This window comes from Oncorhynchus nerka, linkage group LG18 (genome assembly GCF_034236695.1).
Source record: "Oncorhynchus nerka isolate Pitt River linkage group LG18, Oner_Uvic_2.0, whole genome shotgun sequence".
Taxonomy (NCBI): domain Eukaryota; kingdom Metazoa; phylum Chordata; class Actinopteri; order Salmoniformes; family Salmonidae; genus Oncorhynchus; species Oncorhynchus nerka.
In genome coordinates, this window is record NC_088413.1 from 47,662,525 (window position 1) to 47,690,337 (window position 27,813).

General features: G+C 42.6%; 1 protein-coding gene across 3 annotated transcripts; it reads right to left on the bottom strand.

Annotated features, from left to right (window-relative positions):
• Window positions 1-210: 210 nt before the first annotated feature.
• On the bottom strand, window positions 211-24,102 carry lgals3b (lectin, galactoside binding soluble 3b). 3 transcript variants are annotated; one of them, XM_029687721.2, is made up of 6 exons: window positions 5,381-5,439; window positions 3,532-3,599; window positions 3,048-3,389; window positions 2,753-2,841; window positions 1,700-1,868; window positions 217-1,433 (listed from the first exon to the last, which is right to left on the bottom strand). In XM_029687721.2, the coding sequence occupies exons 2-6, from the start codon at window positions 3,535-3,537 to the stop codon at window positions 1,275-1,277; spliced, it is 765 nt and encodes a 254-aa protein (XP_029543581.1). In that variant the 5' UTR covers window positions 3,538-3,599; window positions 5,381-5,439; the 3' UTR covers window positions 217-1,274. The 3 variants fall into 3 exon arrangements, with proteins under 3 accessions (XP_064860225.1, XP_029543581.1, XP_064860226.1); XM_065004153.1 differs by lacking the exons at window positions 3,532-3,599; window positions 5,381-5,439 and adding an exon at window positions 23,811-24,102 and having other exon boundaries at window positions 211-1,433; XM_065004154.1 differs by lacking the exon at window positions 5,381-5,439 and having other exon boundaries at window positions 3,532-4,462.
• Between the last annotated feature and the right edge of the window lie 3,711 nt (window positions 24,103-27,813).

Below are 27,813 nucleotides of genomic sequence, written 5' to 3' on the forward strand. Positions count from 1 at the left end.
CTGTGTATTATTGTACACGTCATACTGTAAACATTTGCTCCACATCAGACTGGCCACACCCTCTCCTTGAGATATGAGCCCCTCAGTTGCAGTCAGTGCTGCTATGACTGCCTTCACAGTCAATACACCTATTTGCCCCTGTCTACTTGACACTGTCAGTTGTTTGGGGGGGGGGGGGGGGAGTAGTTAGATGTGGTCTGGCTAGTAGATTATGGACAAGAGCCAGAGGCATGCCGGAAACAGTGGCAGGACAAAGTCCTTATGATGTGTCATGTATAAATGCATCTTGCCAGTCTCGTCTTAAGAGATCTTAACAGCACAAAGGGTGGAGGGCAGCAAGGGCTGTAATGTTTGAACACAAATTAAAAGCCATTGTGAGAGTTTCAGGAGTGTTTTACAAGTTATGCCACATTGTGACAACACATCACTAAACATGAGAAACACTAGTGATAGACACCAGCAGAAGCACTCCGTAGTCTGTAAATAGAGAACTGAAATAAATTCATCAAAGCAGAAATGTCAGTGGTGTAAATAGCATATTTTGTTTAGTGGCTAGTGAATAGATGCAGTGTTGATTTAGTCAACATGCTCCTTCTGTAAAGTCAGTGCTTCACTTGAGATGATCATCAACAATATTGCTCAAAGACCCTTTCTTCCAAGTAAACATTAAGTGCTGAAGATAAATCACCACTCATGGAGAAACTATAGAAATCCTACATGACCAACAAGCAAAGTCTAGAAACTTGCTCATATTTGCAGGGTTAAGGATTTGACTGACAGTGCGTCATTGACTAATGTAAAGTAATAGCCTAGGTGTTTAAGTTCCACTGTGTACAGGTAGGCTACAATTAGTTTTTACCCAGCCTATCCAAATACTAGACTTCTTGTGGTTCTCAAACATTTACATATCAACTCTGCCACCTAGTGGGATGCATTATACAATCACTCAAGACAACTCATGTATTGTCTTTACATGGAGAAAAATCTGCCAACACCACATTTATTGCATACAGTCTATACATTACCAGCTTACACAAATTACTTGAAGACCAAAGTATGAATTGGCCAGGTACGAATTTCACTTATCAAAATATATTTTAACAGAACAGACCGGCCTAGTACAGGATGTGACAGTCCTAGTGGCTTAATTAAAGCTGGAGTCAAGCTACTGTACTTTTCTGTTTATAGACAATTAAGAGAAGTCTTTGGAATCATAAATAACTTGAGGCTAGGCCATGCTAGTCATTCTATTTCTATGGCTGGAACCAAACCTGCTAGATAAAGTCACTGATCTCCACAGACGTGAGGGTGACGTCATTGTAGATACCCAGGTGTTTGATTGAGTCGAGGTCACGGATGCGGTGTTTGAACTCCAGGAGGTGCGAGCTATTCACTGCCACCCTGAACTCATTGTTAGTGCACATGATTTTCATCTGGAAAAACACAGGACCACAAACTCATTATGCAAAATCAAAGACTGTTGATATGAAATTAATGTCACTATACTGATCATACAACATTCATAAATAAACCTAAAATGACAACTGAAAAAAATCTAATTCATATAGGGGTGTCCAAGTCTGTCCAAAATGGCACCCTATTCCCTATATAGTGCACAACTCATTTTCAATGACCCTGACCATCATAGTTTCAGAACTGATTGGTTGACATGAAGTAAACAGGAATGTAGATCCCTCACCTCAAAGGGCTGGCCCTGAGTGAAGGGGAAGTGGTTGTGTCCTCTCTCCTCTTTGCCCCATTTATTGCCAATCAGACTGTTCCTCACAATAATTTTCTTGCCATGGTCATCAAAGCGAGGGTTAATGTGCATGGCAATGTCATTCCCTTTGGTCAGGTTCAATGTGAACCTAAAAGGAGATAGTAACATTACATTAGTCAAGATTATCCTGACATTTACATTAAAATAAGAGTGTGGTAGCTTATGTGCCAGTCTGTGCTATAATGTCAAACAATTTAGTTTGGCTTGACAATGACCAACGGCGTTTAGCGCTCAATCAGATCTGTGACCAGGCAAATAACATTAAGTGAGGATTTTGTGATAGACACTAGTTAAACGCATTTGTCTAAGTCAGACAACAGCATTATGTTTTATGAGGAATGCATGTTGTGCAAGCCATCTCATCAGCACTCAGATGTTTCCATGGTGATGTATGGGTTCCGAGACTGTGGCCATAGTTAGTGCTCTTGACTTCAGTGATTTGTGGTAGGTATTATCTGGCATTGAATTCATATCATTTGTTCATACCTCACCCACTGTCATTACATGACTGAAAATGCAATCAGTTGAGAACTATAAATAATGTGTCAAGATGCTCTGTTGGGATTAGGCTACTGTCTGCCAACCTTGATTATCTATGCAAATCCTCCCATTAGTCTCTTTTTACATCACGATACTTATGAGTCACATTCTGACAACAACAAAAAAAAGATCAACCGTATTTGATCCTTAGCTTGAGCGTAGCCTGGTTCCAAATTGGTTTGTGCCATCATTTTAACCCCTTGTCATGCCAGACATGTTTGATATGACAAGATTACACCGACAGACTGGTACCCAGGCTACAGTAAAAGAGGTTTGCAGGCAACATGTCAAGGTGGTATGCCAATCAAGTACCTATAATTGGCTACTTGACTGAGATAGTAGTAACATTCAGAATCATAATGTGGAAATGACTGCAATGGAAATGTTCACAAGTCACCTAAATTATAACTATATTTTGATGTGAAAACTGACATTTTGGCATTGTGGTTAATTGTCCCGTTAATGGTGATGACCATCTCGTCATAGCATCCGTTAGGCAGGCTCTGAACATATGGCACTTTCTGTTGGGGAAATAAAATGGGTCCGTTAAGAAAAATAAACAATAAAAACTGCCGTTTCATTCAGACAGGCTTACACAAATATCAGAGTAGAGGTCTTGATCGCTGTCTGCCATAACAATAATGAACCATAAGAACCTTGTTCTTCTTCTTCTTCTTTTTCAAAATCATCATAACCAATATCTTCAGGATTAAACGTCTTCCTTTACCAGTGAATGATGTTGAGGAGCAGTAGGTTGGCTAGGCTGCCCTGGCCATGTTGTCTGGCTGGGCGGTCCTCCCCCTGGTTGTCCGGGACAGGTTGGCTGGCTGGGCTGTACTCCACCTCCATATTGTTGCCCCGGCCATGAGGGTTGGGAAGGGTTTGGTTGTTGTCCAGGCCACATGGGGGTGGGCTGGCCTGGTTGCTGCTGACCAGGCCAAGCCGGTTGAACACCAGGCTGTCCTGGCCATGTTGGTTGGTTGGGTTGTCCACCAGGCCACACGCCCCCACCACCCTGCTGGTTGTTCTGGCCTGGACAGCCCGGTCCACCACCCAGAGCATCTGACAGCTACAGGGGAGCAAGGGGAAGAAGGGGGATGAGAGGATTGTGATGTGCACACATTTAATGTTTCAAGATGCCTCCCTGATTTATTTAAGATGCATGGATATTCCTGCACTAAACAAATGACAGAATTAAGAAAACTACTTACATTCATTTTATCTGAAAAAGAGGGTGAGAAATGTGAATTGTATGTTTCAAATACTGCAACTGCAGGTCCTGAGAGAAAGTACACTTAAATGTTAGTTTACATTAAACTTTAGCCTTAAACTTTGTCCACCACCCAATTTAATCTTTGGAACCATACCAGTCTTCTCACATAGCTATGACAGATACACTGTGTACAAAAGATTTGCATGATAAACTGACTAGGTGAAAGCTATGATCCTTATTGAGGTCACCGGTTATAGTCACTTCCGTGTAAATGAAGGGGAGGAGACAGGCTAAATGAGGATTTAAGTCATGAGACAAGGATTATACATCTCTAAAAAATAATATGGGGGTTTGGAAATGCAGACAATTACATTGATAGAAGCCACAATCTGCTATATTAAAGCTGCTCACTCTAAAAAAAAAAAGATTGCCCTCTGAATGGCACACAAACAAATGGGCAAGAAAATATTTGTGCTTTTGAATGGGTTACAGTAGCTGCCAGGTACACCAGTTTGAGTGTCAAGCACTACAACGCTGCTGGGTTATTCCACACTCAGTTTCCCATGTATCAATGTTCCACCGCCCAAAGGACACCCAGCCAACTTGACAACTGTGGGAAGCATCCCTGTGGAACACTTGCAACTCCTTGTAGAGTCCATACCCCCAACAAATTGAGGCTGTTCTAAGGGCAAAAGCTGTGCAACTATTAGGAAGGCATTCATGTTTTGTGCACTGTGTATACATTACTGATAAGAGTACCGCTTTCTGTACAGCATTGTAAGAATGCGGTCATGTCAGACCATATCAAACGGGGACAACCTAGGGTTGCTAAATTCCAGTAACTTCCCCCAATTTCTCTTTTTTCCCCACCACTTCAGAAATCTGGTTGGAAGACTCCTGGAATTATATCAATAAGCATGACATCTGGGAAGTCACCAACCAAGACTTCTCTAAAAACCATGGATTTTGAGAAGGTTACCAGCATTTTGCGACCCAAGACCCATCCTATCCTCACCCCACACATGTCAGACCAGACCTACTTTGAGTCTGGAAATCTGGTTACCCAGACTGTTCACATTACAGTGAGGCTTGTAAGTAAGCCTCACTGTAAGGTCTACACCAGTTGTATTCAGCACATGTGACAAATACAATTTTATTTGAAATGAGGTGCCATGTTTATTTCAGCAGACAAAGCCATAACACCCCCTGCACACATTCAATTCATTTCAAAAGTAAACCAGCCAAGGTATTCATGTCAATATACATTTCAAGATTAGCCTACTTTCTGGATTCTGCGTGTACAGCGTAGCCTAACATATTACGATGAGGATTAGAGAAGGAAAGTCTCAACTCTACTTAGAGTCCTAACAGGCTGTCACCATTACATAAGACTGAAAACAGGGTGAAGACAAGAACTGCAATAGAAAAACATGCACATGAAACAGAGCAACAGGACAGATTAACAATCATTCAGTCAGAACTGCTAAGAGTTTAGTGGAATGTTCAGTGCCTCATGGAAAGTTAGGGATCACAACACATGAACGGCAAGTATCTGTTAAAACCGCTCTAACCACCATTTGTTATACCATTTCGCATTGCCACTGATTAAAAAAAGGTAGACTCAGCATTATGACATATGTGCAAAGAAAATAGCATAGTGGGTCAAGTGCCACATCAACATTGAACCATGAGGCTAAATTTCTCAGCCATTTTGGTCCCATACCTACCACTCTAAACAGTGTTTTCCAAACTCAGTCCTCAGGAGAAATCAGTATATCAATGCTGATGAATATCTCCATGCTAGAGTACAAGGAACTGACATATGAACACTGAATTCCTAGACCTACCTGTTGTGCTTTGATGTCACTGCGCTGCTCCCTTCATATGGCAGTCATATACTAGAATTGGAGAGGCTGCGTGTCAGGGCGTATTTATACAGGTTTTTCCCCAAGGCCATGCCTTTATTTCCCTAATCCCTATATGGGAGATCACACCCTAATGCAGGGTTCCCCAAATGGCGGCCCGCGCGCCGTATTTGGACCGTGAGTGATTTTATGAGGCCCCACAAGTTCTGTGCAAAAAAATGTAATGTTTTATTTCTTTATTTTTATTGCTGTATATAAAAAGACTGTAAAAACACCAGCAAATCAGCTCCAAGTGATTTTAATTTTCGAAATCTGTTCCAAAGTATTCCCACGCATAATATAGAGATATATGTGAACGTATACAAATATAAGCAAGGTTTGAAATTGTTATGTTTTAGTCAAATATTATATCTGTTTGGGCTTCTTGTGGCCAATTTGCAGTCTACAAATAATTTGATGTTAAATTCTGACCCCAACCATCCTCTCAAGAAAAAAATTGTCCCGAGGCTGAAACTAGTTGATGATCCCTGCCCTACGAAGCAACTTTCCCACCTGCATGAAACGTATGTACAACATGACACAGGTTTGCATGTGTTGATTTGAGAATTATGTTTTTATAGTACCAGTTGTACTGTACAACTATCAAATAATGGTAATGTGAGATTCTTACAGTTATCTGTTCACTTTTTAGTTATGAGGGAAACATTTCCATGGAAAGTTTCTGTGTGTACACATGTTTTACACCTCTGGGAGGTCTGTTTGCAGACAGCCCCAACCACAAAAGTCTAATGCATACAGTAGGTGGGGGAAAATACGGTCAGTTTCTATGGATTGTGGGTGTGGGTGCAGGAATGTTGTCAAGCAGACTTTTCTAATGTCTCCCTTGTTTGTAGAAGTCAAACAACAACCCACTCTGAGTGACAGATCTGTTCTGTGTTTACCATGGATACAGGGTGAGGTTTGTTAGCATTGTGATATATAGAATATTTATGTTTGTTACTAGGTGTGACGTTTATACCCATCTACAGCTAATCCCTTACCATTATCAAGGCATCACCAATGAACAACAGCAGGCCTGTGAGAATGGGCAGGTTTAATTCAAACCAATCCTCAACATCATAAACCGAATTAATAGAACACAAGGGAACAAAGATGGAACAAGAACCAGGATTTGTCTGACATTCTGTTCCCCCTTCACATATTACATATTAAGAATGAGCCCGGTGATGAATTAAACACTGTATGATGCAGGACCCCAACCCTGCAGCCTCCATGCTATTCTTCTCAGTGTAGGAGTGGCAGGCAAAACTAACAAATACTGTTCCCACACATAACCATATTCTTTGAAGCTTTAAATGAATACCCACTGATCTGATAGGAGTTTAAAACATCCCGCTAATTTAACATGCCTGCATTTTGATACCAGCTTTTTCGTATATCTGAAAGTCATGATTGCTGCATTTTCAGACCCTGTAACCGAAACAGGTTTCAGGTCTGTGGGAAAAGCTCTCAGCTTTTTGCAGGTAAATTCATTAACACTTCCATTGTTTAACACCTCACTCATTTGAACTGCACACAGCCCCCATGGTTTAACACCACCACCCACCTCTCTCAATTTGCCAGTCAACCACTGATATGTATAAAAGGGGTCTACTTGCAATAAGTGGTAAATAAGAGGCTGTTTGAAAGGGGGTCATATAAACATATATATTTTTCTGCAGGTAACATACTTCTGTCTGAAATGGGTAAAAGAGTCTCACACTGTCTTCCTGTCAAGGCAAGGGCTGATTTCAAGGTTTTACTGCTAACCTACAAAGCATTACATGGGCTTGCTCCTACCCATCACTCTGATTTGGTCCTGCCGTACATACCTACACGTACGCTACGGTCACAAGACGCAGGCCTCCTAATTGTCCATAGAATTTCTAAGCAAACAGCTGGAGGCAGGGCTTTCTCCTATAGAGCTCCATTTTTATGGAATGGTCTGCCTACCCATGTGAGAGACGCAAACTTAGTCTCAACCTTTAAGTCTTTACTGAAGACTCAGCTCTTCAGTGGGTCATATGATTGAGTGTAGTCTGGCCCAGGAGTGTGAAGGTGAACGGAAAGGCTCTGGAGCAACGAACCGCCCTTGCTGTCTCTGCCTGGCCGGTTCCCCTCTTTCCACTGGGATTCTCTGCCTCTAACCCTATTACAGGGGCTGAGTCACTGGCTTACTAGGGCTCTTTCATACCGTCCCTAGGAGGGGTGCGTCACCTGAGTGGGTTGAGTCACTGATGTGATCTTCCTGTCTGGGTTGGCGCCCCCCCCCTTTGGGTTGTGCCGTGGCGGAGATCTTTGTGGGCTATACTCGGCCTTGTCTCAGGATGGTAAGTTGGTGGTTGAAGATATCCCTCTAGTGGTGTGGGGGCTGTGCTTTGGCAAAGTGGGTGGGGTTATATCCTTCCTGTTTGGCCCTGTCCGGGGGTGTCATCGGATGGGGCCACAGTGTCTCCTGACCCCTCCTGTCTCAGCCCCCAATAGTTATGCTGCAGTAATTTGTGTCGGGGGGCTAGGGTCAGTTTGTTATATTTGGAGTACTTCTCCTGTCCTATCCGGTGTCATGTGTGAATTTAAGTGTGCTCTCTCTAATTCTCTCTTTCTTTCTCTCTCTCGGAGGACCTGAGCCCTAGGACCATGCCTCAGGACTACCTGTCATGATGACTCCTTGCTGTCCCCAGTCCACCTGGCTGTGCTGCTGCTCCAGTTTCAACTGTTCTGCCTGTGATTATTATTATTTGACCATGCTGGTCATTTATGAACATCTTGGCCATGTTATGTTATAATCTCCACCCGGCACAGCCAGAAGAGGACTGGCCACCCCACATAGGCTGGTTCCTCTAGGTTTCTTCCTAGGTTTTGGCCTTTCTAGGGAGTTTTGCCTAGCCACCGTGCTTCTACACCTGCATTGCTTGCGGTTTGGGGTTTTAGGCTGGGTTTCTGTACAGCACTTTGAGATATCAGCTGATGTACGAAGGGCTATATAAATACATTTGATTTAATTCATTCATACAGTTGTTTGCTATTTCGCATCCTCTCCGGCACATAGAGTTCAAGTTAAGTCTAAGTTCAGTCTAAAGTCCATTTTGGCAAGGGCTTTCTGCCTGCTGTGGGTTAGGTCTATAAAACTTGTCAATTATTTATAGAGACACCCTTGTTCATTAGTCCATACTTGTATGAAATTATTTAAATTTAAATCAAAATATATTTCCTTTAAAAAAAAGGTAGACAGTTTACATTAATAAAACACATTGTACCAGATATTAATTTTTTTGCAAACATTGTCTATATTTCACTTCATTCTGTCACACAAACAGAAAATCTGTAGGTGATGGAAGATAAATGACAAGTATGAATGTTACAAGGGCACAAGGCAAGACCCAGGTGCAGACACAGGAGGCAGATGGTTGGAGTCTTAAATGTTTATTAATCCAAAAAGTGGTAAGCAAGAGAATGGTTGTGTACAGGCAAAAGGTCAAACCAGTTCAGAGTCCAGTAGGTACCGAGGGGTAGGCAGGCTCGAGGTCAGTGCAAGCAGAATGGTCAGACAGGCGGGAATGGAGTCCAGAACACAGGCAACGGTCAAAACCGGGAGGACTAGTGAAGAGAAAAAGGAGTACAGGGGAGGGAAAAACCACACTGGTTGACTTGACAAACATACAAGACAAACTGGCACAGAGAGACAGGAAACACAGGGATAAATACACTGGGGAAAATAAGCGACACCTGGAGGGGGTGGAGACAAATCACAAGGACAGGTGAAACAGATCAGGGTGTGACAGACCGTCAACCATGACTGACAACTGCTGTTCAATAACTGCACTAATAAAGTGTCCAAAATATCAAACGTAATGACCTTTATCCCTAAAATATACTTACTGACCTGGACACTTAACAGAAATACAATTTCCTGTCACAAGTAGCAAATTACATCCGTGCCCTAAGACAGAGAACATTTCTGTTGCAGACAGGTTACATTTCAGAAAGATCAAGTTTGTCAGTGTTCTTGCACTGAGCCTGGCATTATGAGGGTGCATGATGAGGCCTCCATGACTAAACTCTCTCTCCACTGGGGCACTGGTGGCAGGCACAGCCAACACTGTCATTGCTACGTGCTTGAGCCTTGGAAAGTCTTTTGCATGGATTCTCCAAAAATCCAAGCAATCAACTTCATTTTCATCAGAAGATACTAGAATGTAGCGAATAATCTCTGCTCTGACATTACTTTGTCTCCTTTCTTCTTGCAGATCTTGTTGCGGTAGCCAGAGAACATTCTGGAGGTTTTGGCAGGTGGTTGTTCTTCTTCACCACTACTATTCTCCTTAACTGTGACTTTCTGTGCCTCAGCCAAACAAGGTCTGAATTTTGTTTTGTTTTAATGATGTATATGATCAAGAATATAACAGTATACATTCTACATTTAAAAAAAAGTGACATGTTGCATGTTGCAATGCATTGTACCTACCAATCAGACTCTCCTTGAATTCAGCTTTATCTTCATGTGGTATGAGGACATAATGATCAGAACAGGCAGAAAGACGGGTCCAGCAGCACAGCCATTATGTATTACATTGTCACCAAATGGAGGTTTTGTTGCCTGTCATCAGAGTGCTCAGTTCAGACATTCACAAACAGCCCCTGGAATCGGCGTTTGAGTGACCGCTGCAGTGCTTTTACTAGACTGACTAGGTGATGACTTGTGCTCAGTATACTCTGCAGATGATAGTGAGTGACAGTACAGAAGGAAGGGCAGCACTGAGTGTCACCACTTTCTCCCCCTGAGTAAGGTTGGAGGCCTGGTCAAAAGGGTCCAAAATGTCCACTAGCTCCAATAGCTGGCTCCATTCCCTTGGTGATAAGCAGAGCTCCTTGTGTCCTTGGGCCTCAAGTAGAGTATTGACTCTTTGTCGATTCAGATTGGTGACTGCTTTAACAAGCCGGAGGATGGAATTCCAGCTGATCGACACAGCAGCAGGGATACTACGATTGGCTCCGAACTCAGCTTCAAATACTTCTTTCAGACCACAGGTAGTATGTAGTAAGCTGCAAAGTTTAGTTACCTTAGCCATCACACTGTTTATGATTTTTGTTTCCTTTAGTCCATCTCTAATCACCAGTTGTAATGAACGGGGCAAAGCCCTGTAAGCACTGCTGCCTGCTGTTGGTTTGGATAGCTTCAACATCAGCAATGTACTCTTTACCAAATTCTTCCCATAGGCTGGGGTTATCCACATCATCATTCATTGCTTGCTTTGGGGAAACAAACTGTGAAGGCCTTTTTCATATTTACAGCATTATCACATATGATATCATCTCATTTATGTTTTATGCCAAAATTATCACATTACTTCAAATGTATCACTGATCATTTCCCCAGTGTGACCCTGTGAATCTATCACAGCTCAACAGAACTGACTCCCGTCTGAGTTTCTCTCTCTTGCATGGCCATTACTCCCATAAAGCCCCTCATGGTGCTGTCAGTCCATATATCTAGTGACAGACACTGATTCTGTCTTCTCTAGGGCACTTTTGATTGTAGCCTCTTTTGTTCAGTCTTAAGTCATGCAGGCGCCACTGACATGAAATTCCTAAAGTGAGGGTTGTCCACGAAGGACATAGGCAGGTTGCAGGAAATTATCAGGTCTTGGAGTATAGCCTCTTATGGTCTTCTGCATGGGGTGGCCCTGGCTGTACACATGGACACCTGTGGTGGTCAAGAATGAGTCAATGCTGCTCTGTCCTTCTGTCCCTGCGCTGGCCACCTTTGCTTAGCAGAATTCTGTGAACCTGCAGATGAACAACATGATGGATAGTTGTTGCTGACTTGAGATGGAAGTACAAGGACACAAATTGGTAGCATTGCCTTTAAATTGTTTAACTTGGGTCAAACATTTCAGGTAGCCTTCCACAAGCTTCCCACAATAAGTTGGGTGAATTTTGGCCCATTCATCCTGACAGAGCTGGTGTAACTGAGTCAGGTTTGTAGGCCTCCTTGCTCGCACACGTCTTTTCAGTTCTGCCCACAATCTTTCTTCGGGATTGAAGTCAGGGTTATGTGATGGACACTCCAATACCTTGACCTTGTTGTCCTTAAGCCATTTTGCCACAACTTTGGAAGTATGCTTGGGGTCATTGTCCATTTGGAAGACCCATTTGCGCTTTTAACTTCCTGACTGATGTCTTGAGATGTTGCTTCCATTTGTCCACATAATTTTCCTCCCTCATGATGCCATCTATTTTGTGAAGTGCACCAGTCCCTCCTGCAGCGAAGCACCCCCACAACATGATGCTGCCACCCTGGTGCTTCACGGTTGGGATGGTGTTCTTCAGCTTGCAAGCCTCCCCCTTTTTCCTCCAAACATAACAATGGTCATTATGGCCAAACAGTTCTATTTTTGTTTCATCAGACCAGAAGACATTTCTCCAAAAAGTGTGAGCTTTGTCCCCATGTGCAGTTGCAAACCGTAGTCTGGCTTTTTATGGCGGTTTTGGAGCAGTGGCTTCTTCCTTGCTGAGAGGCCTTTCAGGTTATGTCGATATGACTCGTTTTACTGTGGATATAGATACTTTTGTACCTGTTTCCTCCAGCATCTTCACAAGGTCCTTTGCTGCTGTCCTGGGATTGATTTGCACTTTTTGCACCAAAGTACGTTCATCTCTAGGAGACAACGCGTTTGGAAATTGGTCCCAAGGATGAAGCAGACTTGTGGAGGTCTACATTTTTTTTGAGCTCTTGGCTGATTTCTTTTGATTTTCACATGATGTCAAGCAAAGAGGCACTGAGTTTGAAGGTAGGCCTTGAAATACATCCACAGGTTTACCTCCAATTGACTCAAATGATGTCAATTAGCCTATCAGAAGCTTCTAAAGCAATGACATAATTTTCTGGAATTGTCCAAGCTGTTTAAAGGCACAGTCAACTTAGTGTATGTAAACTTCTGACCCACTGGAATTGTGATACAGTGAATTATAAGTTAAATAATCTCTCTGTAAACAATTGTTGGAAATATTTGTGTCATGCGCAAAGTAGATGTCCTAACCGACTTGCCAAAACTATAGTTTGTTAACAAGAAATTTGTGGAGTGGTTGAAAAACGAGTTTGAATGACTCCAACCTAAGTGTATGTAAACTTCCGACTTCAACTGTACATGCCTCATCTCATAACGTTTGTTTTCGCAACACTGGTCAAAGCGTCCTTTCATACGATGGACAAGAGTGCAGGCACGGCACCCCTATCATGAGGTAGCACCGATCCTTTGTCCTGAATGCTATGTTGTACTCAATCATGTCACTAGCCACATAGTCTTCATTCGTGAAATGTGTGCCACACACACCACGGAGTGTTTGGGCTGCACAGAGGCAGCAGTGAAGTCAAGCCTCTACACCTGCACCAATCTCACCCAAGCCTGAAAAGTTGCACTCGGGAAATCTAAACACTGTGTCCATACGATTTGGAGGAACCACCACACACAAAAAAAGTTAAACATTTTAGCTTGTTAATAACTGGAAGCTAAAGTTAACTGCTATCTGACATAAGATTCCCGTAGATTCCCACAGGGCACTAGTCAGATGTCTACCTTCTCGTACATCATAGGCTCAATTATTTTTACTGCTTTTCGGAGGGCGCAAACCTCTTCAGAAACAACTTATTTTTTCATCATAGTTGCCAGAAAAATGTAATAAGTATTTTGCCTTTTTAATAATTCCACCTAGACTAGTCCAATAACCTATTGTAATGAAACAGCAGGGAGCAGGTCTCGAACCCTCGACCTTCGAGCCCGAGGTCCGGCGCGCTATCGACTGGGGTGCAAAAGCATGCTTGTGCGGCAGAGTCAATTTCCGAGCTTATAAACCCAGGGTCTTTACACTACTCGCTCCTTTCAAAGAGCGCGTCCTCGCGCTAGCTTGCGTCTCTACGTCTTACAAGTTGGACAGTCACTGGGTGGGACCCTGAGACTTTGTTTGTTCCCTCGGGGACGAGGGGCTTTGTGGTGGGGGGGCTGTGTAGCGACCTGCACAGACAGCCGTGTGTTATGTGTTAGGCTATTAGTGGGTTGTGTTGTACTTACCAGTGTTCGCGGTGTCCGACATTACAATCAACCTGCTATCTGCCAATCATGGGAATTCCTGGAATGTTCTGATGCCGGGCATCCTGGCGGTTGGTGGACTGGCGTGGAGGGGGTTGGGCAGGGGGATGGAGCATTGGAAGTTAAGACCAGGTTTAGCCATTGTTCTCTCTCTTACGTCTGGGCTCCAAGAGAAGGTCCCGGTTGGTTTGTGGGGTATCCTTCATTTATTTGGCATGAAGCTACGGCCAAACAGTAGCTTGTGTAAAGTTGGGTTAATAAACCGTCAATTCGTAAACTCAAGCCTCAGTCTGGACAATTGTTTTTAAAAAACGTAATAGTTGTTCTTTATGTTTACTAAGACGCTTCACTAGGTCAACAGTCAATGTGAAACCATGTCCGCTTAAAAAATAAACAGACATTTCATACATTCTTTTTTGGACAAGTTTGTTGCCAGACACTGTCATAATTATATAATTTAAGTAATATTATTTAAATATGACATGATTTCACATACTATGATAAACGATAGCTAACTTTTTCTTGTCTTAACAAAGTTAACTTAAGATAAACGATAGCTTAACTTTTGCTTGCGTTGTAAATGTTCCGATCTATATAGCAATAGCATACACAATGTCCGCTCAATCAAATGACAGTGCAAATATGAGTAAGCACTATCCTCCCATTGAAATAGATACGTACTTGTCTGCATATTTTTTGCGGAACGCAGTCGTTCTAGAACGCTTTTCAGCCCTCTGTACTAAGCTACTTTCTCTGTGTTTACAACGCCGCCTGTTACATGTTATCTGACAGAATGCACAACAAAAACTTATCCCACTACTGACTTGCACTGTTGACGAGTCTCAAGTCAATTGATCACGAGTCTAAGTCAAGTGGCAAGTCATTTTCTTTGCGACTTAAGTGCGGCTTGGGTGTCAGACTCGAGTTTCCATCTCTGGCGTTGTGCTCCTACTTTAGCAGCAATTTCCACAAGGTAGGCTACTCATACTGTAACTAGGTGCACAGACACACGCATACGTGCAGGAACACACATGCACGTATCTCACTCACTCTCTCACACACACGCACAATCATAACAGTGTTATGCTTTGATGGCTGATATGATTGTAAGGATACCCACACACTGACTATCCAATGACCTGTCTGGGACTTATTTATTCCTTACCCCAGTCACATTTTCTCTGGCAAACTCTTCAATTACACACCCTAGAAATAACTGTCATATGATTCAGATAAAACCAAATTCAATAAAAAGGTTGATTTACCCAGAATGGTTTAAGAACCCACAACATTTCTGGGAATGTAACCAGTGTTGAGCCAGAGCTACCAATAGCCTAGCTCCTGCACCTTTTTTACTTACCCTATTTTGCAGGTTTTACAATAATGTCATCTGCTTGCATGTGCGTTCCCTATCAAGGTGTTTTGGTTCTTCCCTTGTGCACTACGCTTGTCAGCGCGCTTACTATACCACAGGTCAATATAGTCTACCAGTCAACTGTCTACACATAGTGACAATAGTGCAGGGTTTCCAATAGCCGGTAATAGCTGGCTTCTGGCCAATATATTTTTTTAAAGAAAAAACAATTGCCACGGCCAATTGTCCATGAGAAGAAACAAATCCCACTGTAAAATAATGCTTTTAGCTTATTCATTGATGGAAATACCAGTAGATGTAAAGGCATTTGACCGGTCATGCTTATCGGTCTACGGGTTAATTTGCATAATTTAGTAGAATTACATTTGCCCATATGTATTTTCGTTAGTCGTTATGATTCTTATTTATCACACACGCACAACATACAGATACAAAGCCTGGTTTAAGCGGAAAATCTGTCAGACAGCAAGAGAGCTGCTGTAGTGAAACGTGATTTAATAAACCCAATCATTGCGCAACAACATGTAATTGATGGGATTGGAACCAGGTGTGAAGGAAGACAAGACAAAACCAATGGAAAATTAGAGGGACCGACCGACTTCGACGGAAGTCGTGACAAGGCCCCTTGACTTTTTCCACATTTTGTTATATTACAGCCTTATTCTAAAATTGATTAAATCGTTTTTTACCCTGGTCAATCTACACACATTACCCCATAATGACAAAGCAAAAACAGTTTAAATTTTTTTTTAATTAAAAAACGGAAATCTAACATTTATATACAGTAAGTATTCAGACCCTTTACTCAGTACTTTGTTAAAGCACCGTTGGCAGTGATTACAGCCTCAATACTTATTGGGTATGATGCTACAAGCTTGGCACATATGTATTTGGGGAGTTTCTCCCATTCATCTATAAAGATCCTCTCAAGCTCTGTCAGGTTGGATGGGGAGTGTCGGTGCAAAGCTATTTTCAGGTCTCTCCAGAGATGTTCGATCGGGTTCAAGTCTGGGCTCTGGCTGGGCCCCTCAAGGACATTCAGAGACTTCTCCCGAAGCCACTACTTTGTTGTCTTGGCTGTGTGCTTAGGGTCATTGTCCAGTTGGAAGGTGAACCTTTGCCCCAGTCTGAGGTCCTGAGCGCTCTGGAACAGGTTTGCTCCGTTCATCTTTCCCTTGATCATAACTAGTCTCACAGTCCCTGCCGCTGAAAAACATCCCCACAGCATGATTCTGCCACCACCATGCTTCACCGTAGGGATGGTGCCAGGTTTCCTCCAGATGTAATGCTTGGCATTCAGGCCAAATAGTTCAATCTTGGTTTAATGGTCTGCGTCCTTTAGGTGCCTTTTGGAAAACTACAAGTGGGCTGTGCCTTTAACTGAGTGGCTTCCGTCTGGCCACTCTACCATGAAGGCCTGATGCAGAGATGGTTGTCATTCTAGAAGGTTCTCCCACCTCCACAGAGGAACTCTGGAGCTCTGTTAGATTGACCATCAGGTTCTTGGTCGCCTCCTTGACCAAGGTCCTTCTCCCCCGAATGTCCAGTTTGGCCGGCCAGCCAGCACTTGGAAGAGTCTTGGTGGTTCCAAACTTCTTCCATTTAATTAAGAATGATGGAGGCCACTGTGTTCTTGGGGACCTTCAATGCTGCAGAATTGTTTTGGTATCCGTCCCAGATCTGTGCCTCGGCACAATCCTGTCTTGGAGCTCTGCGGACAATTTCTTCGACCCCATGGCTTGGTTTTTACTTTGACATGTACTGTCAACTGTGGGACCTTATATAGACAGGTGTATGCTTTTCCAAATCATGTCCAATCAATTGAATTTACCACAGATGGACTCCAAGTTGTAGAAACATCTCAAGGATGACCAATGGAAACACGGTGCACCTGAGCTCAATTTCGAGTCTCATAGCAAAGGGTCTGAATTCTTATGTAAATAAGGTATTTCTGATTTTTTAATTTTTTATAAATTAGCAAAAATTCATAAAAACCTGTTTTACGATTTGTCATTATGGGGTTTTGTGTGTATATTGATGAGGATATATATTTTTTTTATCTAATCGATTTTAGAATAAGGCTATACAGTAATAAAATGTGGAAAAAGTCAAGGGGTCTGAATACTTTCCGAATGTACTGTATTATGGTAGGCAGGCTTCAGCATGTCACACACCACTTTACAATGAGCTAGAGGCAGTATGCATTTTGAAAACATACTTAAATTGTTTGAACCCTGAATGTTTTACTAAATATTATGATCAGGGATGGGCAAAATTGTCAATTACAAAATACCATTAATGTCAATCTATCAAAATAAACTACAAAATGGTATTTCATATTTTAAAATACAGAAATACATTTGCAAGTAGCCAGCTCTGAATAGCAACAACCTTCTCAGTAACGGTTACAGAAACGTTTAACTTACTATGACTGTGACATGTTGTTGTTTATCTACCTTAGTTGAATGCACTCTGGATGATCCAGGTGGTATCACATCACATTCGGCCAGGATTGGGAGTCCCATAGGGCGGCATACAATTGGCCCAACATCGTCCGGGTTTGGCCGGGGTAGGTCATCATTGTAAATAAGAATTTGTTCTTAACTGACTTGCCTAGTTAAATAAAGGTTCAAATTAAATTTAAAAAAATTGTCTGCTACATGACCAAAATGAAAATGTATATGTGAAAATGCAAAGCACACGGGGTATTATTATTGGCATTGTTTCTTGGTCATGTCTAGATGGGATCCAGTTTAACCTAATTCTCCTAACCATCACATTCATTCTCCTAATCTGCTGCATAAATTCTCCTAAACCCACCACGAAAAGTCAATTTTGACAAAAGCTGTATCCCTTCTAGACAAAACCTTGTTTCGGGGCGGAGCTCATTGGAATAATACTCAGCATGTTTTGCAATTGTCAATGCAGGGTGAAAGGGGGAAACAAAATGATTAACCGCTTTAAAAAAAAAAAATGGTATTGAAAAGTATATTGTATTTTGAAAATACAAATTACATCTCTCGAAACTATCTTGTTACAAAATACATTGGAGTTTAGTTCAGCCCCGTTTAATAAAAATGACAAAATATTCAGAGGTAATTACAAGACATATTTCAAATACGTGTAATAGAAATACGGCCCATCTCTGATTGATACATATTTACCTTTCTTCAAAGTAGCCTAAACAAAATAAGATCAAACATGGAGGCAATTATTTTATAAAGACTTCCCTATGCCATTGAAACCAGTAGTCTATTTATCTAAATATTCTATTGGTTTTCAAATTAACTTTCTTTCTTTGTCCATTATCCAAAAGGCACAAACCTAGTCATATTAGCAACCCATGCTAGTAGTTGCATCTTTATTTCTCCATTCTTTCTACATTTCTAAGGGATATTTCATCTGTCTCATGAAACCGCTTGCATGTGCAGTGCACTTTTGACAAAGTCCTTTCCATAATTGCATTATGGAACGAACATTTGTGCGTAGCTTACTGCATTGTGCACATTGCTGCGCTTATAACTTTAATAAATAGTTTATAAAAATGTCAAGGTAAACGTTCTAATCTGTTGCATCAGCCTCATTGCTTTATTTAATGTAGTCTAGGCCTACTGGTTGCGTGAATTTGGGATCTATAGTCCCACAACTGTCCGAGAGTTTGTTTGGACTAGGCTATTTCTTTTTTTGCACAGAACGACAAGCTGCACTGTTAGCTGTTTTTGTAATTGTATCAGCAACTTACAGTATTGATCAACAGCATGATAGTGTATAAACTGAATACGGTAGATTACTGTAGAATGCACAGCAAAATACCATAATTGTGTTTTAAATCAAATCAAATGTATTTATATAGCCCTTCTTACATCAGCTGATATCTCAAAGTACTGTACAGAAACCCAGCCTAAAACCCCAAACAGCAAGCAATGCAGGTGTAGAAGCACGGTGGCTAGGAAAAACTCCCTAGAAAGGCCAAAACCTAGGAAGAAACCTAGAGAGGAACCAGGCTATGAGGGGTGGCCAGTCCTCTTCTGGCTGTGCCGGGTGGAGATTATAACAGAACATGGCCAAGATGTTCATAATGTTCATAAATGACCAGCATTGTCATGTATTGTCATATTATGTCTTGTTCCTGTTCTTTCTCTTCACTCCGTCTCCCTCTGCTGGTCGTATTAGGTTACCTTCTCTTCCTCTCCTTCCCCCAGCTGTTCCTCATCTTCTCTAACTACCTTGTTCACCCTTTTCCCACCTGTTCCCTTTTTCCCTCTGATTAGGTCTCTATTTCTCTCTCTGTTCCTGCTTCTGTCTTCGTCAGATTCTCGTTTGAGTTTCTCATGCCAGAACCAAACTATCGTCTCGTTTGCTTCACCCTTGTCCCGTCCTGTCGGAATCTGCCTGTTCGTCTGATGCTACGTGTGATCAGGTACCTCTGTCCTCTACAACCCACGCCTTCCCAGAGAGACCAGCAGTCTGTCGCCGCTAACCCTGCTATTCTCCTCTGCTGCTAAGAAGGGGACTCTTCTGTAAATATCAGAGGACTTTATGATTTATTTGTCGCCCTCTCTGCGGGTTGTCTATTTTGTCAATCTATACATCTGAAGAGGATCTATGTCTTCCCTGTGTTTTGACATTAAAGGACTCTGTTTTTGTTAAACCGCTTTTGGGTCCTCACTCACCTGCATAACAAGCATGGTCAAATAATAACAATCACAGTAGTTGTCGAGGGTGCAGCAAGTCAGCACCTCAGGAGTAAATGTCAGTTGGCTTTTCATAGCCGATCATTAGGAGTATCTCTACCGCTCCTGCTGTCTCTAAAGAGTTGAAAACAGCAGGTCTGGGACAGGTAGCACGTCTGGTGAACAGGTCAGGGTTCCAAATCCGCAGGCAGAACAGTTGAAACTGGAGCAGGAGCACGGCCAGGTGGTACAGTATTAATTAATACATTTTCAGTATTAATTATGCTGTATTGTAGGAAAATGTTGTGGGCGCGGAAAGAGTCTCTGACTCATTAACATATTTTAAGAGGCTGTATTTGTTGCACCCATGAGTTAGAATGCTGTACCCACAGAATACGGTAACATACTGTAGTTTAGGAATTATACGAAGATTACGTTAGAACTAGAAAGAGTTCAGAAGCGGAGGGACTTACCATGTCTCCCAAGGGCTTAGCATGTCTCTCAAGGGGACTAAAAAGATTTTGGCTTGAAAAAGTTTTATATTTTCAAAAGGAGCTGGTTAAAGGAGGAGGATCGGAGGGAAAGACGAAGGAGTTTGAAAATACTGAGGGAGGCAGAGGATAGGTTTGAATCTGTTGAAGCTAGCAATAACAAGGGAGTAGGTATGTCGAGTAAGATTGGTGTCAAGTTCAAACAGTGTAACCCTGACGCCAGTTTGAGTTCTGGAGGTGAAATGGAAGGGGTAGAAAGTGTTGTGAGGAGCTCAGAGCCCGAGCCTTGCATTGATGGACATGGTTGTGATAAAGATACGTTTGGTCCAGTGGGAGTGATATCTTGGCTGATCCACGGGTGGTTTCAGGTTGGGTGGAAAAGATGGTGGGTGCTGTTGAGTCGGTGAAGGTAGCCTGAAGTTGAAATTGAAAGGGGGGATTTCTGGGGTAGAGTTAAGTGTGGAGGTGGAGGGGGAGCAATTGAAATTGAAGATTCCTGTTGTTTGTGACGCCCGCTGCTTGGTGCGACCAAACTCAGTGGTGAGCGTGGTGAAACAGAGGAGTCACTCTCAGTCCTTTTGAGTTTTGAGTCAGACAGAGTCTTTCGTCTTTACCCGACAAGGTTATGTTAGGATATATCAGTTATCCTGTTTGTGGTGAATCCACTGCGCTGTGTCAGATGCAACGTTTATGGGCATGGGACATGGGACAGAGAAATGTGTCATTTCGGTGGAAAAATGTCTTTGTCAACTGTAGGGGTGTCCATGTTGCTGGGAATCGGAGGTGTCCGTTGTGAGAGAGGCAGGTTGAGGTGGCCCGGGTCAGAGTAGTGCAGAAGATGTCTTATGCTGAGGCAGTGAAGAAAGTGAAGGAGGGTACATAAAGGGTGAGGGATTCTTAGATGATCCCTGTGAATACTAGATCAGTGCCAGGACAGCGGGAGAGAGGGATACCTGTTTCAGTAGGTTGGCTTCTTAGCGTTTATAGCAATGGTTATCAACTGTACCGCAAAGTTGGAATGTAAGTCACAGTAAATAGATGTTTAGGTGGCAGCTGCAGAGAAGTATTTGGGCGTACGAGAAGAGATACAGGGTGTGTTGAGTGGTACTGTCCTGTCCTCTCAGGCTGTTGGCCTGGGGTAGAATCAGATAGGGTAAATATAGTGGAATAAGGTGATGGGTTTAGGGTGTAGGGTTAGTTGGTAAGGTATTTTTCCCTTTTCCCATTTTGTATCATAAAGTGTAATGCATTTATACTATAGTTCAGTTGGGGGGCGATAATGCAACCGCCGTTAAACCTCACCGAAACCTTGTTATGAAACTCTACAGTAACTTACTGGCCAATTGCTGCCAGTAATTTACCGTAGTTCAAAATACAGTACCGTACTACATTTTTGGAGCACCAAAAACCTTTTGAACACTAGTGGGCCATGGACTCTACAAAGTGACAAAATCATTCCACAGCGATGCTGGCCCATGTTGACTCCAATGCACTTCCACACTTCCCTGCAGCGTTGCGTTTCTTGACACATACCGGTTTACATGGCACCTACTACCACACCCTGTTCAAAGCCACTTAAATCTTTTGTCTTGCCCATTCACCTGCTGGATAGCACACATGCACAATCCATGCCTCAATTGTTTCAAGACTTTAAAAAATCCCTCTTTAACCTGTCTCCTCCTCTTCATCCACACTGATTGAAGTGGATTTAACAAGTGACATCAATAAGGGATCATAGCTTTCACCTGGATTCACCTGGTCAGTCTATGTCATAGAAAGAGCAGGTGTTCTTAATGTTTTGTATACTCAGTGTATAATTAAATATTCACTATTGGCAATTGCTTTATTTTCAATACAATTCAACAATAAAGTACTGTATTGCTGTTTTTCTATATTTACTGCACATACTATATATTTTTTTATATTGTTGGAGGAGAATTACTGGCTATTTTAAGGCATGCCTTGTAAGTGGCTATACCCATTTAAGTGATATGTGGAAATAGTTAGCTAAAAATGAAATGTAAATAGGGAATAGATCAGTGTGGTAACAGGTCTTAAACCTTTTAATGGTTGAATATTTACCCATGTCCATTTGATCAGTTTTGCCTTGTAAACACGGCCAGTTGGGAAGCCTTTGTTAAGGCCTCTAGAAGTGCAAGTGATATAAAACATCTAGTATTCATTCATATGTTTTAATATGCAAATACCTACAGCCAACCTACTTGCTCTAATCCCTTGTAATTACAGTCAAATACTGTATAAATAATTTTCGTACAGTTTAATAGTCACTTTAAATTATTATATATATGTTTTAATTGAACCTTTATTTAACTAGGCAAGTCAGTTAAGAACTAATTGTTATTTACAATGACAGACTACCAGGGAACAGTGAGTTAACTGCCTTGTTCAGGGGCAGAACAACAGATTTTTACCTTGTCAGCTCAGGGATTCGATCCCGCAACCTTTCGGTTACTGGCCCAACACTCTAAAAACTAGGTTACCTGCTGTCCCACTGTATTGTAGTTTGTTTCATTGCTCTGGCATCAAGATACCGTGAAAATATCTTAGTATTGTATTGGCACTATCCAGAGATAGTCAGAGAGATATCATAAGATATCTTGTTGTAATTACAATTATTTTAAAGGCCAATATATCTTTAACTTCAACAAACCTTTTCAGTAAAGGTTTTACTTGCTATGACTGTGAAATGTTTTTTTTAATCAACCTTGGTTAAATGCACTGATTGTAAGTTGCTAAGGACCAGAGTGCCGCTAAATGACCAAAAATTCAAACTTACAAAGAACACTGGGTAATATGACGCTTCCAGTAATATACTGTAAATTAGATTACAGTAAAAATGTTGGTACCGTAAAATGGATTACCATAAAATGGATTACAGTAAATGTACTGGAAAAATAAAGAACAGTAACTTATTGGCCAACTTCTGCCAGTTAGTTACTGTAAATTTTACAGGAAATGTTTTACAGTGTGACCAATAGAATAGGTCAACATTTCTACTATGAGGGATAGTAGATTGACATGGACTAGTGATTTTGCTGTTCTAACATCTTCAAATGCACATTGGAATTCATTATTATTAAAAAATATATATATATAAATTCACAAGATAGAGGAATAGCTGATAGGCAGCGGAGAGGCCAGGTGCGTCATTATGCATGAAAGAACAGTGAAGACACACAGCTCAAAAAGGTCCCCTATTGATCTTGTTTAGGGACAATCAAATTATCCCTCAACACCACAATCCAATGAATAATTGCATTCGTGTTTTCAAGTGAGTACAAAAGACTGTAAACCGCAGTGAAAATGTCATTTGAATAATGGCGCAAAATCCCTGTTATTGCATTCATTCCATTTGGATCAGTTGTGGGTCTACTCTCGACAGATTACAGAAAGACTGCATTTTTACTTCTGATACTGATGTGCTGTCTGTTGTCGATCATCATTCTCCCACATCGTTCACATAGGCCTATGTTCCCAGCAGGCCCAGTTATTCAGAAAAGCTTAACGCGTTTTGCCTCCTTTCTAATGCAAACAGCTATTTCTCGAACCTAGAACCTAATGCTTCCGGCGCCGACTGAGATGGCCGCCTCGCTTCGCGTTCCTAGGAAACTATGCAGTTTTTTGTTTTTTTACGTGTTATTTCTTACATTAGTACCCCAGGTCATCTTAGGTTTCATTACATACAGTCGAGAAGAACTACTGAATATAAGATCAGCGCCAACTCACCATCAGTACGACCAAGAATATGTTTTCCGCGACGCGGATCCGGTGTTCTGCCTTACAAACAGGACAACGGAATGGATCGCATGCAGCGACCCAAGGAAACGACTCCGAAAAAGAGGGAAACGAGGCGGTGTTCTGGTCAGACTCCGAAAAAGGGCACATCGCGCACCACTCCCCAGCATTCTTCTTGCCAATGTCCAGTCTCTTGACAACAAGGTTGACGAAATCCGAGCAAGAGTAGCATTCCAGAGGGACATCAGAGACTGCAACGTTCTCTGCTTCACAGAAACATGGCTTACTGGGAAGACGCTATCCGAGGCGGTGCAGCCAACGGGTTTCTCCACGCATCGCGCCGACAGAAACAAACATCTTTCTGGTAAGAAGAGTGGCGGGGGCGTATGCCTCATGACTAACGAGACATGGTGTGATGAAGGAAACATACAGGAACTCAAATCCTTCTGTTCACCTGATTTAGAATTCCTCACAATCAAATGTAGACCGCATTATCTTCCAAGAGAATTCTCCTCGATTATAATCACAGCCGTATATATCCCCCCAAGCAGACACATCGATGGCTCTGAACAAACTTTATTTAACTCTTTGCAAACTGGAAACCATTTAACCGGAGGCTGCATTCATTGTAGCTGGGGATTTTAACAAAGCTAATCTGAAAACAAGACTCCCTAAATTTTACCAGCATATCGATTGCGCAACCAGGGGTGGTAAAACCTTGGATCATTGTTACTCTAACTTCCGCGACGCATATAAGGCCCTGCCCCGCCCCCTTTCGGAAAAGCTGACCACGACTCCATTTTGCTGATCCCTGCCTACAGGCAGAAACTAAAACAAGAGGCTCCCACACTGAGGTCTGTCCAACGCTGGTCAGACCAAGCTGACTCCACACTCCAAGACTGCTTCCATCACGTGGACTGGGACATGTTTCGTATTGCGTCAGATGGAAATATTGACGAATAAGCTGATTCGGTGTGCGAGTTCATTAGAACGTGCGTCGAAGATGTCGTTCCCATAGCAACGATAAAAACATTCCCAAACCAGAAACCGTGGATTGATGGCAGCATTCGCGTGAAACTGAAAGCGCGAACCACTGCTTTTAATCAGGGCAAGGTGTCTGGTAATATGTCCGAATATAAACAATGCAGCTATTCCCTCCGCAAGGCTATTAAACAAGCTAAGCGTCAGTACAGAGACAAAGTGGAATCTCAATTCAATGGCTCAGACACAAGAGGCATGTGGCAGGGTCTACAGTCAATCACGGACTACAAGAAGAAACCCAGCCCAGTCACGGACCAGGATGTCTTGCTCCCAGGCAGACTAAATCACTTTTTTGCCCGCTTTGAGGACAATACAGTGCCACTGACACGGCCTGCAACGAAAACATGCGGTCTCTCCTTCACTGCAGCCGAGGTGAGTAAGACATTTAAACGTGTTTAACCCTCAAGGCTGCAGGCCCAGACGGCATCCCCAGCCGCGCCCTCAGAGCATGCGCAGACCAGCTGGCCGGTGTTTACGGACATATTCAATCAATCCCTATACCAGTCTGCTGTTCCCACATGCTTCAAGAGGGCCACCATTGTTCCTGTTCCCAAGAAAGCTAAGGTAACTGAGCTAAACGACTACCGCCCCGTAGCACTCACTTCCGTCATCATGAAGTGCTTTGAGAGACTAGTCAAGGACCATATCACCTCCACCCTACCTGACACCCTAGACCCACTCCAATTTGCTTACCGCCCAAATAGGTCCACAGACGATGCAATCTCAACCACACTGCACACTGCCCTAACCCACCTGGACAAGAGGAATACCTATGTGAGAATGCTGTTCATCGACTACAGCTCGGCATTCAATACCATAGTACCCTCCAAGCTCGTCATCAAGCTCGAGACCCTGGGTCTCGACCCCGCCCTGTGCAACTGGGTACTGGACTTCCTGACGGGCCGCCCACAGGTGGTGAGGGTAGGCAACAACATCTCCTCCCCGCTGATCCTCAACACGGGGCCCCACAAGGGTGCGTTCTGAGCCCTCTCCTGTACTCCCTGTTCACCCACGACTGCGTGGCCATGCACGCCTCCAACTCAATCATCAAGTTTGCGGACGACACAACAGTGGTAGGCTTGATTACCAACAACGACGAGACGGCCTACAGGGAGGAGGTGAGGGCCCTCGGAGTGTGGTGTCAGGAAAATAACCTCACACTCAACGTCAACAAAACTAAGGAGATGATTGTGGACTTCAGGAAACAGCAGAGGGAACACCCCTATCCACATCGATGGATCAGTAGTGGAGAGGGTAGCAAGTTTTAAGTTCCTCGGCATACACATCACAGACAAACTGAATTGGTCCACTCACACTGACAGCGTCGTGAAGAAGGCGCAGCAGCGCCTCTTCAACCTCAGGAGGCTGAAGAAATTCGGCTTGTCACCAAAAGCACTCACAAACTTCTACAGATGCACAATCGAGAGCATCCTGGCGGGCTGTATCACCGCCTGGTACGGCAACTGCTCCGCCCTCAACCGTAAGGCTCTCCAGAGGGTAGTGAGGTCTGCACAACGCATCACCGGGGCAAACTACCTGCCCTCCAGGACACCTACACCACCCGATGTTACAGGAAGGCCATAAAGATCATCAAGGACATCAACCACCCGAACCACTGCCTGTTCACCCCGCTATCATCCAGAAGGCGAGGTCAGTACAGGTGCATCAAAGCTGGGACCGAGAGACTGAAAAACAGCTTCTATCTCAAGGCCATCAGACTGTTAAACAGCAATCACTAACATTGAGTGGCTGCTGCCAACACACTGTCATTGACACTGACCCAACTCCAGCCACTTTAATAATGGGAATTGATGGGAAATGATGTAAATATATCACTAGCCACTTTAAACAATGCTACCTTATATAATGTTACTTACCCTACACTATTCATCTCATATGCATATGTATATACTGTACTCTAGATCATCGACTGCATTCTTATGTCACTAGCCACTTTAACTATGCCACTTTGTTTACTTTGTCTACATACTCATCTCATATGTATATACTGTACTCAATACCATCTACTGTATGCTGCTCTGTACCATCACTCATTCATATATCCTTATGTACATATTCCTTATCCCCTTACACTGTGTATAAGACAGTAGTTTTGGAATTGTTAGTTAGATTACTTGTTGGTTATCACTGCATTGTCGGAACTAGAAGCACAAGCATTTCGCTACACTCGCATTAACATCTGCTAACCATGTGTATGTGACAAATATTTTTTTTTGATTTGATTCAATATAGCCTAAATATTTGTCATTTTACTCTTTTTTTTAAGTATTACATTTCGTGTGTGGCATAAACACAACTAATCACAATGTTTTAATTTGATTAGGCTACTTCAAAAGTCTCCTGTTGGCTACCTGCGCATGTTCATCCATGCCACTCTAAAATAATTCCAGCATCCAAACTGCGCAACAGCCATTCGATTGATGCCAGTCTCAGACTTCAAGCTCTTCGCCCACACCTTTCACCTCACTTAACTCGCAATCATTCACTTCCATTTCACTTCCAGAACTCGGTCTGGTGCACGGCGTGCTCTGTTTGCTCTTGTCACCAGTCTTCTTTCGACACCCCATCTCAATTTGTATCTGCATCGTACTCAAATTCAAATCTACCCCCTGCTTTCCTCATTCCAGCTATTTATTAGAATCAAGTGCGCTAGATTAGGGTTGGAGTGAAAAACCTACAGGACAGTAGCTCTCCGACCTGGCTCAACCCTCAAACCTCTTCAAATAGGGCTCCCACAACTCCAGATTCCCAATTTAACCAATGAATGGCACTGTAGTTGGCAATACAGTGAATTATTATGGTGTACTTATCTGTTTACAAATAGAGTATTCTATCTAAATTTCCGACATTGATCTCGAGGAGGACAATCATTCGAGAGCTTCATTATGAAGATATTCCCTTCTGTGGCAACAAAATCTGCCCTGTAATAAAT

Bases quoted from the DNA above. Each gene is read 5' to 3' on its own strand.
- lgals3b (XM_065004153.1), bottom strand. From the start codon at position 23,969: ATGTGCCCTTTTTCGGAGTCTGACCAGAACACCGCCTCGTTTCCCTCT. The intron at 3,390-23,810 runs GTGAGTTGGCGC...GCTCCCCTGTAG, and splicing joins TATTCTTGGTCGTACTGATG to CTGTCAGATGCTCTGGGTGG. The intron at 2,842-3,047 runs GTAAAGGAAGAC...TTTCCCCAACAG, and splicing joins CTCCTCAACATCATTCACTG to AAAGTGCCATATGTTCAGAG.